The 24,436-nt window shown below is 34.8% G+C and overlaps 1 protein-coding gene across 3 annotated transcripts in view; it reads right to left on the bottom strand.

The window, feature by feature from the left end:
• PTPN4 (protein tyrosine phosphatase non-receptor type 4) overlaps positions 1-24,436 on the bottom strand; it is a 205,515-nt gene that overhangs the window by 80,280 nt on the left and 100,799 nt on the right. The window contains exons 4-9 of one of the 3 annotated variants that reach the window (XM_026017724.2): positions 20,546-20,588; positions 20,370-20,448; positions 15,352-15,396; positions 14,993-15,045; positions 14,514-14,634; positions 10,064-10,151 (exon numbers count right to left, since the gene is read on the bottom strand). In XM_026017724.2, coding sequence (XP_025873509.1) covers positions 10,064-10,151; positions 14,514-14,634; positions 14,993-15,045; positions 15,352-15,396; positions 20,370-20,448; positions 20,546-20,588 — 429 coding nt within the window. Of the gene's footprint in view, positions 1-10,063; positions 10,152-14,513; positions 14,635-14,992; positions 15,046-15,351; positions 15,397-20,369; positions 20,470-20,545; positions 20,589-24,436 lie in introns of all 3 variants that reach the window. The other 2 variants (XM_026017723.2, XM_072757553.1) reach the window with 2 other exon arrangements.

Here is a 24,436-nt window from a genome sequence, read left to right on the forward strand (position 1 = left end):
CCTCGTTCTCTCATAATTGGAGAGACTGCAGGCACATCAACCTGTCATCACAGGTAAGGAGGTTTTTTTTTTTTAGTTAACAATTTGCAATATTGCATTAGGACAACTGCAACTGTATGCCATAAAGATTTTATAATGATTCATTCATTAGTACACAGGCTACGCTACCATAAAGCATTCATATTGCTACTTAATTATCCATGTATGAATCATTAAATCTATAAATAAGAATTTATTTTTCACACTAACTTTTCAATTAATGTCTACAGTGTTTCATATCATATAAAACAATACTGATGTAGGTATAGACACAACATTCATCTTATAAACAGATGGTATACACTTATCAATACAGTACTGTATTTTTTCTGGATGGCTTTTAGTAACATTTTTTGTTTACTATAAGAATACAGTATACTGTATCTTTTAGTATACTATATTGTTTACTTTATTATAATACAGTATATAATACATATAAAATATGTTACATATTTTAAAGTATTTAAATAAAGATACATACAAAATATGTGTTAATCAACAATATTATCAGTAAAGCTTTGGGTCAGCAGTTGGCTATTAGCAATTAAGTTTTTGGGGAATCAGACATTATATGAAGATTTCTGACTACACTGAGGGGGATTAAGGGGTTGGCGACCCTACACTCTGCGTTGTCCAAGTCAACTATATTCATATGTTAAATGAATGGATCTCTATCATCTGTAGGAAGATGTCTTAGCCGATTAGCTTGGCACTGAAGGCCTTTATATAGTATTTCATCCGATTTTATCTCCCCCGTCTAACTAAAAATTTTCCCATCAGACCAGTTCCATGATGTTTTGTGTACCCATAATTACATGTTTCGTTAATGCAGTTATCATGACTTCTTGGTGTCTGATGAATCAAACCAAAGTCTAGATGGAGTGCAACTTATCTGTGAAAATTTCATTTGCTCACATCTACAAGTTTCTTACCTGGATATTTATTGGTCTCTCTTTTTTTTAAATTTTTTTATTTATTTATGATAGTCACACACAGAGACAGAGAGAGAGAGAGAGAGAGAGGCAGAGACATAGGCAGAGGGAGAAGCAGGCTCCATGCACCAGGAGCCCGACGTGGGACTTGATCCCGGGTCTCCAGGATCGTGCCCTGGGCCAAAGGCAGGGGCTAAACTGCTGCGCCACCCAGGGATCCCTATTTATTGGTCTCTTAAACCACTCATCTGAAATGCTTAATTACTGTCAGCTATGTGACAACAGCTAGAATCATGTATACATAGTGACTGCCTATGGTAAACTACCTGTGGCAAAGTACTAGTCAAATTTGTTTAAATTTCTAATGTGTCAGGTATAATACTTCTGCAGACTATAGTGATCACATGGTTGGTGTCAGAATGCTATAAAGGTTTCTCAATGCTAACTCTCAATTGTGTACTTAGACCAGTAATAAATAATTCGTGGATCATTCTCAGTTTGTGGTCATACTTTGAGCATCAATGAACCATACCATTTCACAGAGCCTGGTTCTCAAATAAGTGGTTCTCAATTGATTAAATGGTAATATCCTTATATTTACTTAGTTACAATACTAGAGAATATGTTTCATATAATCCCTGATTATAAATACCTGTAATGAGTTTTAAATATATAGTTACCTATGAAATCTAGGTCAAAAAATGATTAAAAGGAAGAGTTTATAATATGCAGTGCTATATGATTTGACAGTGTAAATTTACAACACCTACTAAAGTCAGGAGGAAAAATTTTAACTGTTTCAGTAATAATTGATATGGTGACACTACAATTATAGTTTAAAGTGTAATGTGTGATAAAAACATAATTAATAATAGACTAGTCTAATTTCTGGAATCCCTTGAGTCTTCTAAGAATTAAAATATTCGGGATCCTTGGGTGGCGCGGTGGTTTAGCGCCTGCCTTTGGCCCAGGGCGCGATCCTGGAGACCTGGGATCAAATCCCACGTCGGGCTCCCGGTGCATGGAGCCTGCTTCTCCCTCTGCCTATGTCTCTGCCTCTCTCTCTCTCTCTCTCTGTGTGACTATAATAAATAAATAAAAATTAAAAAAAAATTCTGTATATCTCAATGCAGATATGTAGAAACAAAGATTCTAACTCTGTACATTTAAAAAACACAGAAATAATAACAAACCAGTAGGAATGAGCAATCTTAACACTCTGAGATTTTGAAATATCATTTTGCATTAAAAGAAACAAGGGCTTCTTAAAGAAATAGCTAATTCCTGGTCTATGGGAGTAAAAAGACAAGATGAGCCTGAAACATCTTAAAATACTAGACAGCATAGATGCTGACTACAAAGGTCATGTCAAAAGGATGAAAGGATAAAAACAAGAGACTAAGTGGCCAAAATGGATGATCTGAGCTTCAAGGGGGGGGGGGGGTAATATACTGAAATCTGTCAAAAATGTTTAATCCATGAATTAATAATGACATTGTTTAAAAATGGTATTTGTATACCTTCTTAGGATGGCAGGGAACCAATTCATTACCCTGAAAATTGGGTAAATAAAAAAGGAAAGGATCAAACAACACTTTTCCTTTTTTAAAAAATTTTATTTATTTATTTGAGAGACAGACAGGCAGAATGAGCCAGGAGTCCAACATGGGGTTCGATCCCAGGACCCTTGGATCATGACCTGAGCCAAAGGCAGCAGACTCTTAATCTACTGAGCCACCCATGCACCTTGGAATCAAACAACACTTTCCTTGGGCTTTTTGTATATGAGCTATGCTACTGGGTAATTAAAAAGTAAAAGAAGGGAAGGGACTCCCTTTAAGGTTATCCCAGTGAATAAATAAAAACAAAAACAGAATTAAGATATTTCCATTTTGAAAAAAAAAAATTCCATTTTGCAACCTCCAGTGAATTAATGGATCAAAAGCTACTAAAAAAAAAAAAAAAAAAAAAAAAAAGAAGTGAAAACCGGACATTATGTGCTTCCTGATAAAATAAAACAAAAAAGGATAAATCCTGACTCTGAATATGCCTCCTGATCACGTTGCCAGTCTATAAGAAATATAAAACGCAGCACAACATACTGAATTACATCATGAGCATGTGATAAGTAAAGTCCAAACCATGAGAAATTAAAAATGAAAAGGTCAAGTTCTTTATTTTTTTTTTAATTTTTATTTATTTATGATAGTCACAGAGAGATAGAGGCAGAGACACAGGCAGAGGGAGAAGCAGGCCCCATGCACTGGGAGCCCGACGTGGGATTCGATCCCGGGTCTCCAGGATCGCGCCCTGGGCCAAAGGCAGGCGCCAAACCGCTGCGCCACCCAGGGATCCCGGTCAAGTTCTTTAAAATTTTTAAGAAAAGAAGGATTAACAGATTTAAAGCTATCTAGTTAAAACAAACAAAAAGCAAGACCAAGTTGTAGTATCTAGGAAGGCACAGTTGGGTGATAAGACCATCAAAATAATACAGTGTAGGAAGGGGCTGTTATTGAGACAGAGCACAAAGAATGTTACTGGAATGACTTGCTTGACCTGGCAGTAGATGCAGATGTTCACTAAAATACAGTACATACTTGTATCTCTGCTTGATTTTAAAATAAGTTACAAAATAGCAATGTAAAAGGATGAGATTTAGGATGAATATGAATAGATGTTCTACTATTTTCCACACATACCTCAAACTTGAACTGTTCATTTCATGTTCCCCTGTAGTGGCCTTCCCTCCTTTCTTTTGGAGGGTAGTCTCCAAAAGTAGTCTCTTCTAAACTAAATAGCTAGGACTACTTAATATTCTATCCTGTCTATTGTCTAAGAATAAACTAACTCAGTCCCACTAAAATTTTATGGTTTTGTGGATGGGAATTCCCAACATTAATTTTAAGTGGTGTGAAATAATTCCCTTATTTATAATAAATTAACTCAAAACAACATTGAAATAATAAGAAGTCAATAACCATCCCTCACCTTCTCTGCCTCATTCCTCAGAGGTAGCCACTATTAATACTTTGAGATGTATAATCTTCTGTATCTTTGTATTCATAAAAATATATAAATATTATACATAACTATACAATTTTTTAATCAACAAAAACTAGGAAACATTATTCTGTAATTTTTCTTTTGTACTTAGCATTTTTTTTTAAAGATTTTATTTATTCATGAGAGACATGCACGGGGGGGGGGGGGGGGGGGGGCGGGGGCAGAGACACAGGCAGAGGGAGAAGCAGGCTCCATGCAGGGAGTCTGATGGGGATTTGATCCCGGAACTCCAGGGTCATGCCCTGGGCTGAAGGCAGGAACTCAATCGCTGAGCCACCCAGGCGTCCCTGTACTTAGCGTTTTGCAGATATCTTTTCATATCAATATACGCATACCTCTAACATCAATTTTAATTGTTGCATATTATTCCAAAATATGGATTTGTCATAATTTCTTAATGATTTCTGTTCATTTAGAGTGATTTTATATATTTTTTAAAGATTTTATTTCTTTGAGAGAGAGAGAGAGAACGTGCACATGAGTGGGAGGAGGTGCAGAGGGAGAGGGACAAGTAAACACGGGGCTTGAGCCCAGGACCCCGGGATCAGGCTGACCTGAGCCAAAGGCAGACACTTAATTGACTGAGCCACGTAGGCGCCCTGAGTGTTTCTAATTTTTTAATATTACAAACAATACTGTAATAAAAATCCTTGACTATATTATTTTAAACACCTAAATAAATATTCTAAAGGATGGAATCTGAGAAATGAAAGTGATCAAAGATTATATTCACATTAATATTTGCATTCCGAAAGGGTAAGATAAAGTTCTACTTCAATTCAGAATGTCCACTTTCCATCTCTGATCAATAATGGATATTTTTAATTCTTTGAATTTTTGCAAATCTAATGAAATTGGTTTCTCAGTGTTAGTTTCATGGTTATATTTTAATTACAGGTCTAAAAGAATCCTTGGAATAAATATGAAATATGAATATAAAATATTATGAATAAAACAAAATAATATTAAATTTTTCTGTAATATAGGTTGAAATTATTTTCTATTAACATTTTAGTTTTATGTTTTCCCCCATATAAAATTGATTTAAAATGTTTATGTTTGTATATTTTCATTGTGGTTAGGCATAATATACATTCATTAATTCAAAAAAATGTTTCTATGTGCCATACATAGGCTTAACAGTGTATGTAAATTCAAATTACTCAGTGAAAATGAACACAAGTAGTTATCTACTGATGGTTTCATAAAGACACCTAATAGAAAACACACACGCACACACACAAGCTATGTCTAGACATGCTGGGATGCGTGAAAACACATAGCAGAATTATGAAAAGTCATTGGGTGATATGAATACTGTAAAAGTGACACAGGAAGTCACATATATATAGCTCCACTTGGATAGGAGAGATTCTTTTCTCCATTTCAAGGGATTTTATATATATATATAAATAAATATAGTTATAAATAAATAAATATATATACCTATATATATTTATATATTTATAATAAATATACATATAATTTTATTATTTTAAAATTTTATTTAAGAGAGAGAGAGTGCATGCATGAAGGGCAGAGTGAGATGGAGAGAGAATCCCAATCCAACTCCCCACTAAGCACAGAGCCCAAGGGGGCTTGACCCCAGGATCCTGAGATCATGACCTGAGCTGCAATCAAGAGTTGGATGCTCAACTGACTGAGCCATCCAGGTACCCCTCAAGGAATTATATTTTTAAATTATTTGATTATTCTAACCAATCTGTCAAAAAGTTTTCAAATACATGCCAATTAAAAACAAGGTTTTAGAAGTAGCTATAAACTGGTTCTTCAATACGGAAATAGCTATTATATAGCCAAATTACTTAACATCTGTTTGTCTCACTTTCCTCATCTGTAAAGTGGAGATAATAATACTCTTACCTCACTGGGATGTTATAAGGATTAAATGAAATTAATAGACATAAAGCCCTAAGAAGGTGTTGGGCCTTTAGTAAATGCTATTTAGGTTCTATTATTATTACCTGTGTCCGATACAGCAAAATCTCTCAAAATTACTATCCTCACAGTCTTTCTTAAATACTCTGTAATAAGCCTTTGGCTATCATAATATCCCAAAGCTGTTCTTACAAGGTAATTGATGACTTACACATTTCTAATCTAGTTCTCATCTGACACAGCTGATCACTCCTGACTCACTTGGCTTCAAAGACACAAATGTATCTGAAAGAAAGAAAGGTTTTCTTTCTGTCTAAAGGGCTGCTTCTTCTGGTCTCCTCTCCTGGTTCTTCCTCATCTCTCTAACCCCTCATCTCCAAAGTGTTCCAGCTCTGTGGAACTTTCTCTTCAGTATTCACTAAATTTCCCCTCAGTGCTCTCATTTTATGGCTTTAAATATTAGCTGTGAGCAGACAATTCCCAGACGCCTATCTTCAGTTCATACCTCCCTTCAGAATTCCAATATTGTACACTGAACTCCCCACTCTCCTTTTGTGGATCTGTAAAAGTCTCCTAAAGTTTAACTTGCCCTGGGCAGCCCGGGATTGGGTCCCATGTCAGGCTCCCTGCATGGAGCCCGCTTCTCCCTCTTCCTGTGTCTCTGCCTCTCTCTGTGTGTGTCTCTCACGAATAAATAAATTAAATCTTAAAAAAAAAAATTTTTTTAACTTGCCCTAAGACTAAAATTTCTGACCTATCTTCCCACACCCACTTCTCTATGGTCTTTCCCAACATCTTGAGTATTACTCCAGCTTTCTAGTTGCTCAGTCCAAAAACTTTGGAATCATTCCTGAATCCTTTTTCTTTCACATCCTACAGCCAATACATCAATAAATGCTGTCATTTCCAAATTCAAAATATATACAAAATCTGATTACTTCTTACCACCCAACGGCTAGCTACAGCCACCATTCTTTCTCATCTTGATCATGGTAACAGTCTGTTAGCTGGGCTCTTCACTTGAAATGGCAGCTACTGTGATCTTTTCAAAATGTAAATCACACTGTGTCTATTACTTCTTCAAACTAATGACCTGGCTTAGAATTAAAAACCAAAGGTCTTGGGGATCCCTGGGTGGCGCAGTGGTTTGGCGCTTGCCTTTGGCCCAGGGCGCGATCCTGGAGACCCGGGATCGAATCCCACATCAGGCTCCCGATGCATGGAGCCTGCTTTTCCCTCTGCCTATGTCTCTGCCTCTCTCTCTCTCTCTCTCTGTGACTATCATAAATAAATAAAAATTAAAAAAAAAAAAAAGAAGAAGAATTGCTTTAAAAAAAAAAAAAAAAAACCAAAGGTCTTATAAAACCCTAGTCTACCTTAACCTCATGAATACTCTCCTCTTCTGGCTTACACTGTACCAGCCATACTGGTCTCTCTACTGTTCTTTGAACTGCTAAGCAACCTATTTCATAGCCTTTCATTGATGTTTCCTTTCCCCTGGGTATCTACATATTATCTTCTGTTTTATCTTCTCAGTGAGGCCTTCCCTGATGCTCTACTTCTGGTTGTCTCAATCCCCTTTCTCAGATAATTTTTCTCCATAGAACCTATTACTACTTGATATATTACTCGTTTAGTTAACTAAAGAAAATTGAGTATATTGTATGTATATTAAAATATACAAATCTTAAGTGTATAACCCTAAATTTTACATATACACATCTTCAAAACTACCACAAATCAATATATGTATTTTCAAAATCCAGGAAAGCTCCCTCATGAGTCTCTCAGTTAATAAAATCTTTCCATGGATTACTACTATTCTGACTTCTATCAGTATAGACTATTATTTTTCCTGTTACTGAATTTTACTTCCATGGAACACCCCCATGTATTCTGATGACTAAATTATTTGTTTATAATCTGTCCTGCCTACAAGAATGCAAGCTTCATGACGACTTGGTTTTTTCATCTGTCTCACTGCTGTATCCCTGGTGTCTGTTAATGGGACTGGCAGCATAGAAGGTGCTCAATAAATATTCAATGAATTAAAGAATAATCAAAATATCATCATTAAGCTTTCCATTTCTTAAAACTGTGAGAGGCAAAATTTATTTTTCAGTAGAATTACCTTCATCATTATAAATAACTATGGAAATGAGACATTCACAATGAAGCCTTAAACTGAGGTAGACTATCAATCAGTGATTGATAGGAATGTTAGAATCTATCACTTTCTTTTGCTCTGTGGAAGACACTGTTAAAGAGAATAAAAGGGCAAGCCAAAGACTGGGAAAAAATATTTGCAAATCACATATCTATTATCTATCAATAATATATAAAGAGTTCTTAAAAAGAAAAACAAGAGCAAGAAAATAAATGAAATTAAATAATGGGCAAAACATTTGACAAACAGAGATTCATCAAAGAAGATATGATGCTCAACACATCATTAGTCATCAGAGAAAGGTAAAGTAAACCTGTGATGAGGTAAAACATGACCTATTAGAAAAGCGTAAAAAGAAACAAAACAAAACGGACAGCATCACATGCCAAAAAGGATGTGAATGACTGGAACTTGCAAATATTGCTAGTAGGGAAACAAAGTGGTTCAGTCACTATGGAAAATAATGTGGGAGTTCCACATACAGCTAAATATACACATACCATATGACCAACCAATCCCACTCTGGGGTTTCTACATTACAAAATGAGAACTTAAAACTACTCAAAAACCTGTAAATGAATTTTTTGCAGTAGTCTATTAAGAAAAAACAAAATCAAAACACAACTATCAGAAACAACCTAGATGTTCTCCAATGGGTGAATGGATAAACAAAAAAAAAAGGAATGAACTACTGAAACAGACAGTAAATCGGATAAATGTGAAATGTATTATTGTAAAAAGTCAGTCTCAGAAGATTACATAATGTAGGATTCCATTTATGAGACATTTTGGAAAGGACAAAACTGACATAAGCTTTGTGAAATATAAGAACTAACACTACTCTCCTAGAAAAACATGGCCAGGTGAGACCCTCAACAATAAAAACACAATGTGGAATAGAGCTTTTTTGAGTGTATATATTAAAATAAAATCAAAATATCTATCTAGGGAAAACTTAACTCCCTTTCAGAATGCTATCCTTATGAGATTTGGCAGTTTGTCCCAAGAGAATATAAAACCTATCACTAACTCAACCAGTGATTACCTATATTCTATTTTTCACCAGTTATGAAGAAAAGCTGTATTCCGGGTACTTATGAAGGACTAAAACCTCTTGATAAAGAAACCATGAGAAAGAATCTAGGTAGAGTCACACAAATGAAGGATAGCACTTACAAATATGCCTACAGCACGGGAATAACGGTCTTCTGGAAGCACCAAAGTTTGACACAACGAAAAAGTTGTTACAGAGCACTGTACAGAAGAAGCCAATGACTGTAAATTCCATCTTAATAAAGGAATTTGTGGCAGGGGAGAAACACAACCAAAATATGTTAATATTCTTCATTCTGTGCCTTAAAAATTTATAATGATGTCACTAAACGATAAAAACAAGTAACACAAACCTCACTGAAGTGAAAACATCTTTTATAATAATGATGAATGCAAAAAACCCTACTTTTCCTGTATAGTTTTGATTCTCTCTTATGATCTAGAAAAAAATTATCATTAACATAGAACACTAGCTTGAAGAAAAATAACCAAAAAAATTTCACTTCAATCTTCTCCTCAGGTAATAAATCTTAAGTGATTGTGAAAATGTTTTAATTTTTTTTTTAAATAAAAGTTTTTTTTTTTTTTAAGATTTCATTTATTCTTGAGAGACAGAGAGACAGAGACACAGGCAGAGGGAAAAGCATGCTCCATGCAGGAAGCCCGACGTGGGACTCGATACTGTGTCTCTAGGATCACACCCTGGGCTGAAAGTGGCACTACACCGCTGAGCCACCCGTGCTGCCCTGTGAAAATATTTATATTCAGAGTAAATTTTCAGTGCAACTATGTTGGCAGCGCTCCCTGGTTATTCCAGTTGCTGCTTACTCTTAACAGGCATTAAATAAAACTGTGATACTGAGTATATGGAGTCTAACTCAACAATATTAAATTAGTTCTATGCACTTACCCTTGCATAGTGGAATTCAACTCCATAGAGTTCTAAGGTACGTGCCGTGTTCAGGTAATTAAATTCTGCTTCTGCGGGAGATAAACCTCTGTAAAGACATTATGTTATACATTATACCAATTACAAATATGGCCAAATTAGAAAGAAAAAAAACCTGATTTATCTGGAAAATTGAGCATCCTAATTGAATCTTTTCTAATATACTATGCATGACTACTCCTCTTAGTTCCATACAGTAATATCTAACTTACCTGTAGGGTACATTTTCAGGAACAAAAATCATTACTTTGTAGAATATTTTATTTTCCAGAAATATAAGAATGCACCAGGGGATGTAGAGAAAAAGGAACCCAAAAAAAAAAAAAAAAAAAAAAAAAAGAGAAAAAGGAACCCTTCTGCACTGTTGGTAGGAATGCAAACTGGTGCAGCCGCTATGGAAAACAGTATGGAGGTTCCTCAAAAAATTAAAAATGCCATATCATCTAGTAATTCCACTACTGGGTATTCACCCGAAGAAAACGAAATCACGAACTCAAAAAAATATACGGACCCCTATGTTTATTACAGCCTTATTAATAATAGCCAAGATATGGAAACAAACCAGTGTCCTTTGACAGGTAATTTGGTAAGACGTGGTTTATTTATATACAATCGAGTATTACTCAGCTATAAAGAATGAGATCTTGCCGTCTGTGACAAAATGGATGGACCCTGAAGGTATTCTATGAAGTGAAGTAAGTTTGACTAAGAAGACAAACACCATATGATTTCACTTATATGCAGAATCCAAAAAACTGTATAAATAAAGAAACAGACCCACAAAAACAGAGAACAAACTGATGGTAGTCAGAGGGGAGAGCTTTGGGAGGATGGGCAAAATGGGTGAAAGGGAGTGGGAGATACAGGCTTCCAGTTACAGAATGAGTTTAAGCACACGGAATCATAAGGTACAGCATACGGAAATATAGTCAATGGTATTGTAATAGCATTGTATGGTAACATAATAGCTACATTTGTGAGTGTACCATAAGGAATAGACTTGTCAAATTACTGTGTTATACACCTGAAACTAATATAACTGTGTAGCAACTATATTAAAAAAAAAAGGACCAAGTTTTAAAATTCCCTACTTGTTCTTACAGCTAACAAAGTCATTTTACCCTCTGACTTAATTTCAAAATGTTTTTCAGAAGCTGGTCCAGATATGGTATCTGCATTTAAATCACACAGGTGCTTCTGAAACACACAAATTCTGAGACAATCTCCAAAGCAATGCCTCTCAGAATATGGTATACATACAGGTGTTGATTCATACCAAGTACAGAAACTGAGAGTCAGTCTTTTATATTTCATAGCACAATTATTGGCAGAATAATTTCATGTCTGTTGAAACTAATAAGGAGAAACAAGGACTTGTTATTTTTTATGTCTCTACTTCTCCATTCTACTCTCCTAGTAACTCAATTTTACTATATCTTTCAGAAGTTTCATTCCATGACAGAATGGGGGGAAATTGTGGTCTTTTATCACAGATAGTTGCAGAAGTATTACTATATACAATCTGATGTGGAAGGAATAAGAACCAAATTGTTATATTTAAGAACGTCCTGGTTATTCTTATGAACACAAGTTTGAGGACTACTACTCTAGCAAAGCCTTTAAAAACAAATCTACTCCTAGATTAGTTCTAAAACTATCTGATATCTGATATTATCTGACTATACCAGAGCAAAATCAGCAAATTAGAAAAGATAGCAACTTTCACTCACTAATGGTAACAGAAAAGGAAGCCAACAGCCTGTCAATGAAGCTCATAAAAATGGAATTCCTAGAAAAACCACATATACCTCAATTTTCTATAAAATTCAATTAAGTTAAATAAATCTCTACCTCCCTACCCATCCCCTATTCCTCAGTTAAACTGGATGATTCTATTTTTTCTTTGTTTAAAGATCTGAAGAATCTGCTTCTCCCTCTGCCTGTGTCTCTGCCTCTCTCTTTCTCTGTGTTGCTCATGAATAAATAAATAAAATCTTTAAAAAAAAAAAAATCTGAGGAATCATTTCTTTAAACCAAATACAGGGGCAGCCCGGGTGGCTCAGCGATTTAGCACCACATTCAGCCCAGGGCCTGATCCTGGAGACTCGGGATTGAGTCCCATGTCGGGCTCCCTGCATGGACCCTGCTTCTCCCTCTACCTGTGTCTCTGCCCAGCCCTCTTTCTCCCTCTGTGTCTCTTATTAATAAATAAAATCTTTAAAAAAATAAAAATAAACCAAATACAAATACATAATCAGTACCTTATTAAACTTTTTCCTCACAGAAGAGAGTTTCCATTACTGGCAAATTTTTTAAAAATCTGATTTATCAAAAAAAATCTGATTTATCTTGAAACCCTTGATTCGGATATGCTATGTGTAAATGGCATTTATTGGGGGACCTGGGTGGCTCTGTGGCTGAGCATATGCATTTGGCTCAAATCATGATCCTGGGTCCTCGGATCAAGTCCCACATCTGGCTCCCCTCAAGGAGCCTGCTTCTCCCTCTGGCTATATCTCTGCCATTCTCTTTCATGGATAAACAAATAAAATCTTCAAAAAAAAATTGCCATTTATTGTGAGACTGAATCAGCCCCCTCACTGGCATTGGGCCAGTCTATTGAAATTGTGATTTTATTAGTCTTATTTTAGATCAGAGGTCAGCAAGCTTTTATAAAGAGCAAGGCAATAATAAATACTTTAGGTCACAGAGTCTCTGCTACAACTACTCAGCTCTGCTGTTACATGAAAGCAGTCACAAACATGAAGACAAATAAGGGAATCTATGCTCCAGTAAGTGTTCATTTATGAACATCAAATTGGAATTTCTCAAGATTTCACCTGCCACAAAATGTTATTCTTCTTTTCGTATTTTTGTCAAATATTTTAAATGTACAGATCATTCTCAGTTCATGGGCCAGTACAAAAATTGGCAGTGAGCCAGCACGCCAACCTGTTTTAGATACATGGGCCATTACCAAATGAAAGTTAAGTTTTCTTAATATTAAGAGTTAATATTTCTTCTTACCATCTGTTGGGCATTGTTTTAAGTACTTTGTATATATAAACTCACTTAATCTTTACATTAACTCCAGAGGTAGATACTTTTATTACCCACAATTTATATATAATGAAACAGAGAAGCAGAAGTAGCAATCTGACCAAGATTATAAAACAGTTGTCTTAGCCAGAATTTCAGACCAGGCAGTCTGGATCTCTAGTTCAAATATTTTCTTAGCCAATCTGCAATACCATCTTAGTTCCTCCATGAGTAATTCTGAATTGCATGTTAAAGCAAAAGTAAACTTTTAACAAATAAATGGTATTATTTTCTATTCACAGCAATAAATCTCATCTTAAAACAAATTATGTCACAGAAAATGAAGACTCACAAAATAACAAAGTTGAATATTCTTATGAATGAAAAAAATGCTAGATTTTTAAAATTATTTTTTTAAGATTTTGTTTATGAATTCATGAGAAACACAGAAAGGCAAAGACATAGGTAGGCAGAGTGAGAAGCAGGTTCCCTATGGGGAGCCTAATGTGGAACTTGATCCCAGGACCCTGGGATCACGGCCTGAGCTGAATGAAGGCAGATGCTCAATCACAAGCCATCCAGGCATCCCTTAAAAGGATTTTTTTTAATTAATTTAATATTACAGAATGTTCCCTTTCTCCTCTTGACAAATTACCAAACAAATGTTTCCTTTCAGATAGCTAAAAACTAAGAAAGAATTGCTCAGTAGATTGATATGTAACAACTGATCTATGAGCATACTATTAATATTCTAAAATTACTCTTGGGGCACCAGGGTGGCTCAGTGGTTGAGCATCTGCCTTTGGCCCAGGTCGTGATCCCAGAGTCCAAGGACTGAGTCCGACATCAGGCTCCCCACAGGGAGCTTCTCCCTCTTCCTATTGTCTCTGTCTCTCCCTCTCTCTCTGTCTCTCATGAATAAATAAATAAATCTTAAAATAAAAATAAAATAAAATTTATCCTAAAGAACTGTCAGCTTTACATAATAGCAAATTTCTTTCTTTCTTTTTTTTTTTAAGAGCATGGAGCCCAATACACAGCCCTGAAATCAAGACCTGGGCTGAGATGAAGTCAGAGGCTCAATCAACTGAGTCACCCAGGCACCCCAATAGCAAATTTCTGTTTACATATAGTTTTATGGTTCTTACTAGAAATGAAACAAAGATTCATATATTCTATGAAGTTAGCAATGATTTTTTTTTAGAATAGACAACCCACATTTCCTTACACCAATAACACTATTTTATATAACAATAACTGTTGTGTATTAAGTAAATATAACAATCACATTAGAAATAATTTAAAACATTTCTCTAGAAAAGATGCCATTAAGAAGTTTATGAAATAAGCAGAAAAGTAAATAAATCCTTACGTATGTTGCTGATGTAATTTTGCAATTTCTTTTTCAAAATCTTGAGGTTGATTAGGAATGAAAGAATAATCTGAGAGGTAGCCTGACAAGTTATCTGACTGATTGTAGTCTCCAAGTTCAGCTATTACATAGAAGAAAAATAGTCAAAATTTAATAAACAAATTTAGTAATTCTGATAGCCCAAACAGCAATGTCACGAATTCCATTATATTTCTTGGAAGTTAAATACTTGTTTTTACTGCTAGCTACCATGTAAGCAAGTTATAACAACACACTTAGCATTCTTCTAGGTCTCAAACAACTTCAGAAAAACTTTTTCAGGAATTAAACTAATTGAATGTTTCATTACATTTCCTTTGCAATCACTTTTTTCTGTATAGTAACATATGTCTAATGAACTCCGGCATTAAAGGCAATGTACTATCAACACAGACCATATAATCACATGCTATGTGACCTAAGAGTGAGTTCATACTTACACTGAACAGCAAATGAAGCCAAAAGGGCAGCAGTATTATAAGGACAGGGCAATCTAATAAAACAAAACAGAAAATACATAAGCTAAGGTTAAACACAATAATTTCAAAAGCACTGTAATTCATATAATACTGTTCACCTATGAAGTCTCCATCACTTATACTTTATCAATTAAGTAACAAACTTATCTGATGAAAAAAATTCATGCTGTAATAACCATTTTTCAACAGATAATTTATTTGAAATGATCATGAGTTATAAAAAAAAAAGATCATGAGTTACTTAATATAGAACTAAAAGTACTTTTTTTTTAAGTAAAAGTACTTTTAAAGTCCATTATTAAAAATTTTAAATAGCTCACCGTCCAGTAAGAATGTCTTGTTTAATTTGCAAAAAATACTGGTACCTTAAAAAAAGAGAGAGACCAAGAGACAACATTTAGATTTACTGGAATTACAACATTTAGAGTTTAAAAATGGTATACTTATATTAACTAGTAAAGTTGAATTTAAGTATTTCCTTTTATAATCTATATATTAGCACACGTAAAGATATCTTTAAAATAAGCTTTCATAAATTCATGAATCCCAATCTTTAAAAATCTTAGATAAACGCAATTCAGTACTTCAAATATGTTTCCACTAGCTTGTATTATAAAACTCAAGATCTCTAAGAACTACATGACCGAGGGAGATTAGGGAATATCCTCTGAAGATTGTTGTTTGTAGAAATTATAACTGGGAAACACAGAAAACCTGAGTTAGAGACATAGAAGAGCTGACAGCAATGCAGTAAAGATCACGTGGAGAAAGTCATCCTTTCTACTGAGACAGAAAGCAAGCTGCAAAGACAGGCCTATGGTTGACTCATTTAGCTGCCAGAAGCTTAAGTGTAGAAAAGCACTTTTCCATTTTCATTTGAGTTAAGAAAGCTCTCCTTGATCAGAAAACAAAAAACAAATAACAACAAAAAACAAAAAACAAAACAAAACAAAAAAAAACCCTTAAGCTCCCTTCCCTACTATTAGAATTGCCAAGTACCCAACTTCCTTCAAAACCAACAACACATTAAGATTTCTATCAAAAAGAATGCGGAGGTTGCTTATGAGATGGCACCTAGTCCCCACTAATAGGGTAAGTCATTCCCTCAATGATGTGTCGATGCTTGCAACAAGTCACCTGTACTTTTTAATGCTGGCAGAAGACCAAATTTTGTAGCTTTAAATGTTTTAACAGTGAATTTTAAGACTTTATTCCACCCCACTGAAAAAAGTACACATACTCCAAGAATCAAAAATCATGTTTAAGAATTTTAGTTGTCTGGCTGATTAAAATTATTAAAGACCTCCATGACAATATTCAAGTTATCAAAAAATGTAATTAAGTATTTCAGAGAATCAGATATTCACTAAAACAATTTTTTTTAAGTTGATAGAAATATCTTGGCTTCAACTGTGGAAGGAGCCTTGGTGTCCATCAAAAGATGAATGGATAAAGATGATGTGGTTTATGTATACAATGGAATATTCCTCAGCCATTAGAAACGACAAATACCCACCATTTGCTTCGACGTGGTTGGAATTGGAGGGTATTATGCTGAGTGAAATAAGTCAATCGGAGAAGGACAAACATTATATGGTCTCATTCATTTAGGGAATATAAAAAATAGTGAAAGGGAATAAAGGGGAAAGGAGAAAAAAATGAGTGGGAAATATCAGAAAGGGAGACAGAACATGAGAGACTCCTAACTCTGAGAAACGAACTAGGGGTGGTGGAAGGGGAGGTGGGCAGAGGGTGGGAGTGACTGGGTGATGGGCACTGTGGGGGGGCACTTGATGGGATGAGCACTGGGTGTTATTCTACATGTTGGCAAATTGAACACCAATAAAAGATAAATTTATTAAAAAAAAGAAATATCTTGGCTTCACATATTAAGTATACAAACTTCCTGTGAGAATTAATATGTAATACTGTGAATATTACCTACTTATTCAACATAAGACAATAAATCTTTACCTAGCTAACTTGGTTTCATAATTAAAAGTAAAGGTTCATGGTAGGAACTAATCTCATAGTTAAGAATGAAAAGGCATGTGTATTTTTGACATAATATTTTAAGTCTTACACAAATAATACCTATGCCTGATGAATTTTTATTTTTTAAATTAAATTCAATTAGCCAACATATACTACATACTTATTTTCAGGTATAGTGTTCAATGATTTATCAGCTGCATATAACATCCAGTGCTCACATTATGTGATGAATTTTATTTAAATAACCAGTAAGAAAAAAAAATAAAATAACCAGTAAGGATTGACAGAGTAGAAACTAGAATTCAAGTCCTAATACACTAAACCAGTCAGTGCTCCTTAGCAAAGTACTTAAAGTTTGGCTGAGCCTCAGTTTCTAGATTTGTAAAAAAGGAAGTAATATCACTTGTCTAGTATATGTATCCTATGGGCCCTAAGTAAGGTGATTAAAAACCTAATTTTTAAATTAAGACTTTTAAGATAGATTAATAATGCTTGAGGTAAATACAGAAATGACACACTTAATCTGTAAAAATAATACAACTTTTCTAATCTAGACAGTAACCAATACCATGAGCACTTATTATGTATTGAGTACACCTAAGCACTAAGAAGGGACCAAAGAAATGTCATTTGTACTGTCATGACTCATGAGAAAACTCCAATTCTAAGGATGCCAGCACCTGCTAATACCAAATGACCTGTAGTCTGATGTAAGTTCTATAGGTCCACTCTTTCCTACAACTTATCTAAAATGGAATCTGAAGGTAAAGAGGTGTTGTCACAGATTTCCTGTTCTGTGGGTTTAAACTAGTCCTTAAAATTTATCAGCTGTGGCTGAAGGTGTCATATTACTAGTCATGACCACTGCATTAAGCCTACCCAAGCAATAAAGTTTTAAAGGAGTATTCTTAACGCTGGCTGTCTATTAGAATCACCTGGGAAGCTTGTAATACTCCCATCTGAGACCTAATTAAATCAAAAGATCTCAGGGGTATGACCAAGGCATCAGCATGTTTTAAAGCTCCCCTAAGTGATTCTAAGTTGTAGGAAGGTAGAGATTCAATAAGGTATTCTACGATAATATAATAAAAACTAGCTACTTAATTCATTTTACCCAATACCACCAGTTAAAAGATTCTAGGACATCCTATAATAAAGGATTTTTCAAACAATACATTATTTTTAGTGAAAACAAAGATAATCTAGACAACAGGCTGAACACAAAGCAACTGCTTGGTTACTACCAAACTTGGCTTTACTTTCTTCTACTTCAGGAAGATATTATGACTTAATTATCATTGAGATACATTTATTTTTTTATTATGTTTTCAACACAGGCTATAAAAAAAAATCAACACATTCAAGCTCCATTAAGAAATTCAAAGACATTATTTTGAGTGAAGTAAATTATGAATACGGCTGCAACTGGCCATATTTTAACCGCTCTAACAAACTTTTCATATATATTAAACACATTAGAAATCCAATTTTAAATTATTCATCTTTTAATTAAAATATTTCTTATACATTTAAAACTGATTACATGAAATATGTATTATGGAATACTTTGCTACTTGATTTCAGGAAATTGTAAAATGCACTTAAACATGTTTCTTAAGGGGTGTTTGGGTGGCTCAATGGTTGAGCGTCTGCCTTTGGCTCAGGGTCATGATCCTGGGGTCCTAGATTTCAGTCCCGCATCAGGCTCACTGCAGGGAGTCTGCTTCTCCTGGTGCCTATCTATGTCTCTGGCTCTCTCATGAATCAATAAATAAAATCTTAAAAAAAAAAGTTTCATAAATCATAATTTTTATTAATTCAGAGTAATTTCCTTGAAGTTAAGACAAAATCACAGGAAGTTCTACAATACTAAGATTTATTAAGATAAAAGATTTTGTTATTTTAATTATTTAACAACAACAACTTGAATGATTGGGAGCTACAATATTAAACTGAAGGTTATTCATATGACACAACTTTGCTTTCCAAGACAAATTAGCTTGGAAATAATATTAGTTTCAACTGTTAGGACTGCCTAATCCAGGACCTACATTCCTAAATTCTGTTATAAAAAAGGTAACACCTTGCACTCAACAAACACACAGAAAAGGACCCTTAAGAATGTCAATTTAACTTTTCTTAACTGGTCTACTGAAAACCCTAATTTTATAAACACCCGATGATTGGTAAATACAGCCTAAATATTTTTAATTTTTTCTTTTGTTACTCCACATCACCACAGTATGCTAAACAATGACCAACATGGTAACATTTCACAGACTATTTACAGGTAACTTTAGGAACAGATTGTTAACTTAGCACCTACCTTTCAGAGTAATTCTGAATAAAATCACTGACCTATATTCTTGTATCTGAGACTTTTATGGAGGTACTCTATGCTAATTTTTTATTTAGTCTTTTTTTTTTTTTTTTAAAAAGCCTAACTCCAAATGCTGTCTTTCAAATAAACAAGATTATTATTTAGGTACAGATACCACAATGTGATTATTCCCCACTATTTCTACCTTAAATAGCAAACCTAACATTCATATACTTTCAAAATGCTCATCTGGGTCATTCTTGTGTATACTTTGTCAAGAAGTGACAACAAAATTCGATTCTGTCTTAAGATCAGATTTAAAATTGCCAATAAAGTTAGCACTTAAAGAACTGAATGTGCTAGTGTACTCCCTGCCAACAATTTTTTATAAAAAGGCACCTGCTTACCTGAAACTCACAACACTATATGTTAATTATACTCTTAAGGAAAACGGTGAGAGTGGAGGAGAAAAAGAAAAAAAAGAATTTGAATCTTAGCAAAAGGGAACTACAGATTGCATTTTCATAGGGAAAAAAAAGTACCTGTTGACCATTACTCCTCACATAATGGTTATATATTTTCCAAATTCTATGTTCTCCTCAATGGAAATAAAAAATATATATAAATATGCTTTTACATGAACAAAAAACCAGCAGACACAATTCTCACTATGCAGCATCACTTGGATACAATTACAATATCATCTGATTGCCTCAACTAGTTATACCAGTGATTCTTAACCATTTTTTTTTTACAAGTAGAAAATTCTGATTTGATACGGTTCAAAAGGCTGCTTGTGGATACATGGGGTGGCCCTGGACCTCCAATCTCCGAAAGCCCTCCCAGCCATCCAAGAGGGAAGGAAACATAAAAGATCTATAACCCATTCCATGTGATGGCTGGGAATCTCAGAATTACACCATGATAATTTTTTTCTGCCTAAATAATTTCAAAATTTCAAAAAAATTTTTCAAAATTTCATAGTTTTGACAATATTTTCAGGAATATGCTCCATAAACCCACCTTGTGTATTCTTCTTGTAACTTGTTGGGGTCACTTACAAAAAATTTGACTCTAAAGTTCAAACTGTAAGGAGATCCTCCTAGAATTAATAAGAGCAGTTCTAATTAATCAGATTATATTAATCCTTTATCTTATAAAGTATAGTTGCAAAATGTCAAGTAAGTGTATATGCTCACTCTTTAGCTGCTTCCTTATTGGTTTGTTTGGATCCAGCCACCTCTGAAAAATAAATAAATAAGACTGATTTCTTTTTTCCTTGATGAACTAATACATCAATGCTTATAAATCTATAACATTTTAAGATCAATACTAAAAACTGCAGTTTGAAAACAGTCTAGGAAAAAATAATCAATTTACAGATATTCATATTAAGTTAATAAAATTCTACTAGAAAGTATTGAATGTATTTGTGGGAACTCTAAATTTTTTATTTAAATTTCCCATGAAATTCTATAGTATGCAATAAACTCTATTCCAGAAGGAAAAATCCTAAATAGCAATCTAAAGTGATTTCTGTTAATATATTATATAACAGTGTGGCAAGTTTTTAAAATTCTTGACATCTTTCATAAAAATATAGTTGACCTTATATTTTCATTCAGACAAAATCTAACTACACATCAAGAAAATACACTCCTGGGATCCCTGGGTGGCGCAGCGGTTTAGCGCCTGCCTTTGGCCCAGGGCGCGATCCTGGAGACCCGGGATGGAATCCCACGTCGGGCTCCCGGTGCATGGAACCTGCTTCTCCCTCTGCCTGTGTCTCTGCCTATCTCTCTCTCTGTGACTATCATAAATAAATAAAAATTAAAAAAAAAAAAAAAAGAAAATACACTCCTAAGAAAAAAAATTTTTTTTCACTTTTTAAAAAGTAGGCTCCACAACCAAAATGGAGCCCAATGCACGGCTTGAACTCACAACCCTGAGATTAAGACCTGAGCTGAGATCAAGAGTCAGATGTTCAACCAACTATGCCACCTAATCATCCCAAATCTTAAGAAAAATTTTCTAACTTCTACCCTATTCCTTAAAAAATAAAAATATCTCCCCTTCCCCCCAAAAAATCTCCACTCTGATTTTGTAAGAGATAATGTTTAGTTTGGGGAAGTACTAAAAGGTGTGAGAATTTTAAGTAGTCTCAATACTTCTGAATGCCAATTAAGCTCTACTTAAGGAAAACTATAGCTAAATTCAGACTGCCAACATGTTTCAGTTAAAAAAATTAAAGAACCCAAAATGTGTATTAGATGTGGCAGTAGTTTGAAAGCACTACATAAATATCAACTTATCTATCATTATGTATAACCATACTCTACTACCCATACTTGATTCCAAGCAGAGCACATAGATTTTAATAACAAATGGCTAAGAGTAATTCATAAGTCTTTCCTTTTCATTATCCACAACATCCAACACATCAAATCCAGCTAATTCTACCTTTCCAAATTTTTTTTTAATTTATTTATGATAGGCACACAGTGAGAGAGAGAGAGAGAGAGAGAGAGAGAGAGAGAGAGAGAGAGGCAGAGACACAGGCAGAGGGAGAAGCAGGCTCCATGCACCGGGAGCCCGACGTGGGATTCGATCCCGAGTCTGCAGGATCGCGCCCTGGGCCAAAGGCAGGCACCAAACCGCTGCGCCACCCAGGGATCCCCTTACCTTTCAAATATACTTTGAATTTAACAGATCTTCTCTATCCATTCTGCCATCATCTTTATGTCTGAGATAGCTCTGGCCATAGCTTATTTAAAAATAACAAAAAAAGATGATTTACTTTAGACACAGAGAAAACAGTGCACATGTGCACGCAGCAGGGAGAAGGAAAGGAAGGCTGGGAGAGAGATTCCCATGGGTTCCCATGGGTTCAATCCCATGACCCATGATCACAACCAGAGCTGAAACCAAGAGTTAGGCGCATAAACTACAGCACCACCCAGGAGCCCCTAGCTATTGCCTCTTAATTGTTGTCCTTGCTTCTTTTCTTACCTCGTTCTTCTTTATTTTCCATTCCAAAGCTAGATTCCTCTTTCAGAACACATTACTCCTTTGCTTAAAGCTCTTTCTCAACACAAGGTCCAAAGCCCCTACTAGGGCTTGCATAATCACTTCTTACCTCAAATTACTAAACACCAGCCACAACTGCCTCTTGTCTGTTTCTCATAGATGCCAAGTTAGGGTCTTCAATTAGAAGATTCCTCATGCATAGGATGTCCTTCTCCTAATTTCCCATGGCTGATTCTTATTAACTTCTAAGTCTCAGCTTAAATGCTACCTCCTTGGAAAGGACTTCACTGATTACCAAAAGTATGTCACAAACCTCCTATTTCCTTGGTTATTTTCTATGAGTGGGTAAGGAATATTAATTTCTTATGTAACATTTTCTTTCTTTTTTTTTAAGATTTTATTTATTTATTTATTCGTGAGAGACACAGAAAGAGAGGCAGACATAAAGAAAATGGGAGAATCAAGTTCCCTGTGGGGAGCCTGATGTGGGACTCCAATGCAGGATCACAGAATCACAACCTGATGCAAAGGCAGGTGCTCAACCACTGAGCCACTCAGGTGTCCCTCATAACATTTTCTTAATCATAATGTTTATTTGCCCTTTTTATTGCCATCTCTTTCATTAGATGATGAATTCCATGAGGTTAAAGGATAAAATCTGATTCGTTCAAAGCAGAGAGTAAGCACCTATGCATAGGGCATGGCATATAATTTGTACTAAAAAATTTGGTGGTGTGCCTGAGTGGCTGTCAGTTAAGTGCTTCAGCTCAGGTCATGATATCAGGGTCCTGGGATTGAGCCCCATGTTGGGCTCCCCGCACAGTGAGGAGCCTGTTTCTCCCACTCTCTCCATCTGCCACTCGCCCCAGCTTGTGCTCTGTCAAATAAATAAATAAAACCTTAAAAAAAAAATTTGGTGAAGGACTGACTAAACCTGCTAAATGGCTCAACAGCTGGCATGGGCGAGGGGAATCAGTTTCTGCATCAATAATCAGTTTTCACCCTTACTTCGCAAATTTGTTTCGCCTGTATATCCACCCATTTATCCACCTTCCAAACCATCTATATATTAAGGTGATTTCATTCTTCATGTTTTCTAGACAAAGTCATAAATTACCTTCATCTTAATGTTTGTCTATACTCAAAATTTGGGCTTGGGTAATCTATTTAAAGCCTGTCTTCCACATTCAGTTCTCCCTTAAAATATTCTAAAACAGTATCAGAAATATAAACACATTTACATACATATAGATGTATTAAATTAAGATGTATTAAGATGTACTAGATGTATTAAGATGTAGATGTATTAAGCTGACAAAGCTTAGAAGGAGTACAATAACAAGTCCTGGGAAATTTAATCAACTCATCAATAACGTCAATGAGATAGGATTTAGCTTGGCTTAGACCATGAAGATGAAACAATGTTACAATCAGTACTACTGGACACTAAAGATACTGTTCCTAGTAAAAACACATCATCAAGTCAAAAGAAAAAGTGGGAAAACAGAGAACATATAGAGAAGTCCTATAGGGGTGCCCGGGTGTCTCAGTTAAGCATCTATCTACCTTTGATCCCAGCGTCCTAAGATCCAGTTCTCTATCAGACTCCCTGATCAGCTCCTTCTGCCCCTACCCCTGCTCATGCTTTCTTTGTTTCTCTCAAATAAACACAATCTTTAAAAAAAATAAATTCTACAAATAAGAAAAAAACCAACACTAATAGAAATATGGATAATGAGTAAGAACAGAAAATTCACAGGAAATATACATAATATTTAAGATAAAATATTCTCTCTTGATCATAATTAGAGAAATATAGAAGTAACCCACATTAGATTTTCATTTTTCAGCATTAACACACTGGCAAAGATTAAAAATTTAATGCCATACCACAATGGCTCCCAGAATGTGGAAACAGGCACATGTACATAGCTGATGAGAATAAAAATTATACCATCTCAATGTAGGACAACTTGGCAATATTTATCAAATATAAAATGTAATTGACCAGATACCTAGCATTATTTTATGCAGAATTACTTACTGAGATATATTTCACACAA

The sequence above is a fragment of the Vulpes vulpes genome, chromosome 5, assembly GCF_048418805.1.
Source record: "Vulpes vulpes isolate BD-2025 chromosome 5, VulVul3, whole genome shotgun sequence".
Taxonomy (NCBI): Eukaryota; Metazoa; Chordata; class Mammalia; order Carnivora; family Canidae; genus Vulpes; species Vulpes vulpes.